The sequence below is a fragment of the Bolinopsis microptera genome, chromosome 9 (assembly GCF_026151205.1).
Source record: "Bolinopsis microptera isolate Bmic1 chromosome 9, MBARI_Bmic_1.0, whole genome shotgun sequence".
In the NCBI taxonomy this organism is placed as follows: domain Eukaryota; kingdom Metazoa; phylum Ctenophora; class Tentaculata; order Lobata; family Bolinopsidae; genus Bolinopsis; species Bolinopsis microptera.
In genome coordinates this window covers 6,825,676-6,830,266 of record NC_087080.1, presented here as the reverse complement: position 1 = coordinate 6,830,266, position 4,591 = coordinate 6,825,676, and the positions used below count along the sequence as shown (strand labels likewise).

Here is a 4,591-nt window from a genome sequence, read left to right as displayed (position 1 = left end):
CTTTGTGTTTCGAACGATTAAATCAAATCAAATCAATAAAATATGCTGGACATATTTCTTGAATGTCATTTCTTGCTTTTCAAACAATTTAACAATTTAGGTGTATTTCTAAGCTTAGTCTCCTAGATTATGGTATCAGTTGACAAGCCATGTGATTACAGGTGGGAATCAATAACAACAGCTGTTGGGTTCATGAGTACACAATATTATTAAAGTGAGAAGACGAAAATTCAATTATAGGTAATTACATTTTTTTCTTCCTCGAACCGGTAATGCAATCAATGATAATTTGGATGGATTTAGAACGGTTATATAGTATCTTTGTTGTTGGTACAAATTCCTTTGGTAGAATTGATCAAATGATGTTCGGATTAACCGACATTGCGAAATTGGGTACTCTCACAGAGATTTTAAAAAACTGTTTTAGAAATCTAATGGATCGGTCACAGTGTACAACATACTATCTGTACGGCGCGAAAACAATATTGTAATAAACTTTGAATTTCCGTTTGGTTGCTATGGCAATAAAGAGGCTTAATAAAGCCCGCCTTTACTCATTAACTTGCCCAAATTGATGTGAATGACAACAGACAAGCTGAACGGTTGTCGTGAGCCTTAATTTGATACAGAAATGGTTCGTTTGCAATTAAAAATGTAACTGAAAACAGATCAATTAAGTATGCAACCCTTTTAGCTTAGCTGTTTGACCTGCGCGCAGAGCTAAGTTACGCGACGCGCGGTCAGCCCGCTATAACCTAAACTACATCTTTTGACGAGATTGCGAAATAACTTTGCGAAGGAATCACTCCGCATAACTTACGCTTAGAGATTCCAGCAAATCTTGGCAACACATGACATGTGCTGATAATATCGGAGTTTGACCATTTGACACACTTTAATTACTTGTTGCGTGCTGCATACTTAGCAAGAATCATTGTTTAACACAGTTTGATATTGCACATCTCTCAAGTTCCAGAGCTTAGAATTTTAATGGATGGTAATTCGATGAGCAAACAACATGACAAATGCAGTACGACCGTTGCATTGTGTAATGAATGATCTTTAAAATAATGCCTCGATACGGACTTTTTACACAACACCGTACATTGTTATGATTAACACCATTAATTGATTATAAGAGAAGTTGTATGTTGTACACAGGCGTCATTTAATGTTAAGAACGATTTTGAATTATAAATACCCGGGGGTAATTTCTAACGCCAATCTGTATAAATGCTGCAACAGTGAACCACTGCTGCCTCGTGACGTGTGAAGCAGTAGGTACTTCGCACGACAATAGCTGGATAACGCAACATTGTTCACAACGTTTCGCGTTCCTTGTTAGCTTATCAATTACAGAGTTACAATGAATGGGATATTGACTTTGAGTAGGGAATGTTAGGACATGAATGGATCTTGTGATATATAGTTAAAAAATAGCTCATCGCATGTAATCCTCAACAAGCTAGTATATTTTTACAGTACCTGCCATCAAGATGCAGTTAGGCCTAACGCCTAATTTAGGCCTAACTCTGCGTTAGGCCTAACTGGTTAGGCCTAACTGCATCTTGGTGACAGACAAGCTTACAGAAAAAATGTGTCATCCTTTTATTTTGTGCTCGAAAGACACGCCCAAATTTTTCGTTAACCAAATTTTTGGTTGCCCAAATAGGTTCAATTTTTTTGCCCAAATTTTTGTACTCAAATTTATCGAGCCCAAAATTTTAGCACACAAATTTTTGGGAACTAAGGTAGATATAATTTAAATTATAATATTTCTTTTGACAAAGCAAATTAGCGCAGAATGCAAGTTTAATAATTCTGTTTCTTTAGAGAAAGATTAGATAGCAGCGTTGTGTTTACACTATCTGTTATTTAGAAGTTTAGTATATATAATTGAATATAATAACATCATAGTCTACTTTCCATCGTCTTAATGAAATAACCTTGTTTCCAGGATATGAAGAACGGATTATTTATATTGCTGGTGATTGTGTCGACTTTACATGCCAGGCCGACGGAACCGAGAGCTGACATGGACGATTCTGAATTCGATAAGAATGAGTCTTCACGAAGTATTGAACCTGTACAGCAAAAAGAGGGAGAAGAGTTTGTTACAGAACAACATAGGGAGAGTGAGCACCACTCACACAGCGAACATCATAGCTCTTCTTCCTCCGCTAGTCCTCCGTCAGTCTCAGGAAACTATTCACAATCAAGTTCTGATTATTCGGAACCTCAGAATAGCGAGCATTCGAGTTCTAGCTCAAGTTCTAGCTCATCTTCCACTAAAAGTTCTCCATCGTTTTCAAGAAACGGACAAAATAGAAGTTCGCAGACAAGTTCTGACTTCTCGAAATCTGAACACGATGAGGAACAAACTGTAACCCCCTTAAGCTCATCATCAAATTCAAGTTCCTCATCGACCTCAGAAAATGAACGATCAAGTTCCGATGTTTCTAAGCCTGTGACTAGTGAGCAATCAACTTTAAATTTTTCAAAATCTGAACGCGATGAGGAACAAACCGCCACCTCCTCAAGCTCATCATCAAGTTCCTCATCGACCTCAGAAAATGAACGATCAAGTTCTAACTTTTCTAAATCTGCGAACACTGAGCAATCAACTTCTGAATACTCAAAATCTGAAAACAGAGAGCCCCAAACTGTCGACCACTCTAGCTCATCTTCCAGTCCAAGTTCCTCATCGACTTCGGAAAATGAACGATCAAGTTCTAACTTTTCTAAATCTGCGAACACTGAGCAATCAACTTCTGACTACTCAAAATCTGCAAACAGAGAGCCCCAAACTGTCGACCACTCTAGCTCATCTTCCAGTTCAAGTTCCTCATCGACTTCGGAAAATGAACGATCAAGTTCTAACTTTTCTAAATCTGCGAACACTGAGCAATCAACTTCTGACTACTCAAAATCTGAAATCAGAGAGCCCCAAACTGTCGACCACTCTAGCTCATCTTCCAGTTCAAGTTCCTCATCGACTTCAGAAAATGAACGATCAAGTTCTAACTTTTCTAAATCTGCGAACACTGAGCAATCAAGTTCTGACTACTCAAAAACAGCAAACAGAGAGCCCCAAACTGTCGACCACTCTAGCTCATCTTCCAGTTCAAGTTCCTCTTCGTCTTCTGTGACCGCAGACTCGCTATCAAGCTCTGAATTTCCAACATCTCCTAGCGTTGAGCGATCGAGTTCTGACTTTTCAAAATCTGTACAAAATGTCAACCATACTAGTGGCAACTCTAGCTCATCCCCCATTACGAGTTCACCATCTTCCACTGAAATAGAGCAATCAGAGGAACAAGAACATAGTGGAGATTCAAACATTCTCGGAGCTGATGAATCAGAGGACCACCAAGAGTCGAATGAACACGGAGCTGATGAATCAGAGGACCACCAGGAGTCAAATGAACACGGAGCTGATGAATCAGAGGACCACCAGGAGTCGAATGATTACGGAAATGATAAATCAGAGGACCACCAAGATTTCAACCATACTAGTGGCAACTCTAGCTCATCTCCCATTACGAGTTCACCATCTTCCACTGAAATAGAGCAATCAGAGGAACAAGAACATAGTGGAGAGTCGAACATTCTCGGAGCTGATGAATCAGAGGACCACCAAGACTCGAATGAACACGGAGCTGATGAATCAGAGGACCACCAAGATTTCAACCATACTAGTGGCAACTCTAGCTCATCTCCCATTACGAGTTCACCATCTTCCACTGAAATAGAGCAATCAGAGGAACAAGATCATAGTGGAGAGTCAAACATTCTCGAAGCTGATGAATCAGAGGACCACCAGAAGTCAAATGATTACGGAGCTGACGAATCAGAGGACCACCAGGAGTCAAATGATTACGGAGCTGATGAATCAGAGGACCACCAGGAGTCAAATGATTACGGAAATGATGAATCAGAGGACCACCAAGATTTCAACCATACTAGTGGCAACTCTAGCTCATCTCCCATTACGAGTTCACCATCTTCCACTGAAATAGAGCAATCAGAGGAACAAGAACATAGTGGAGAGTCAAATATTCTCGGAGCTGATGAATCAGAGGACCACCAAGACTCGAATAAACACGGAGCTGATGAATCAGAGGACCACCAAGAGTCGAATGAACACGGAGCTGATGAATCAGAGGACTACCAAGAGTCGAATGAACACGGAGCTGATGAATCAGAAGACCACCATAAGTTAAATGATTACGGAGCTGATGAATCAGAGGACCAACAGGAGTCAAATGAACACGGAGCTGATGAATCAGAGGACCAACAGGAGTCAATTGGTGAATCAGAGGACTACCAAGAGTCGAATGAACACGGAGCTGATGAATCAGAAGACCACCAAGAGTCGAATGAACACGGAGCTGATGAATCACATGATCATTTGTGGGAGTCAAATAGACAAGAAAATGATGAATCCGAGGGAAGTTCAGATGAGTGGAACGGAGAAGGAAATGATCAATCGCAAGAACAAGAAAATGATGATTCAGAGAAAAATCCGGCAGATTGGAACGAAGGACTCGGATCAGATGATCTATAAAGATATTGAATGACGCGAAAGTAG

At 40.1% G+C, this 4,591-nt stretch overlaps 2 protein-coding genes across 10 annotated transcripts in view; both read left to right on the top strand.

Moving 5' to 3' along the window:
* LOC134820586 (uncharacterized) overlaps window positions 1–4,591 on the top strand; it is a 100,933-nt gene that overhangs the window by 2,942 nt on the left and 93,400 nt on the right. The window lies entirely within an intron of this gene.
* LOC134821347 (uncharacterized) lies at window positions 1,962–4,567 on the top strand. Its single transcript, XM_063832090.1, has one exon. The coding sequence runs from the start codon at window positions 2,036–2,038 to the stop codon at window positions 4,565–4,567; it is 2,532 nt and encodes an 843-aa protein (XP_063688160.1). The 5' UTR covers window positions 1,962–2,035.

Bases quoted from the DNA above. Each gene is read 5' to 3' on its own strand.
- LOC134821347 (XM_063832090.1), top strand. From the start codon at position 2,036: ATGGACGATTCTGAATTCGATAAGAATGAGTCTTCACGAAGTATTGAA.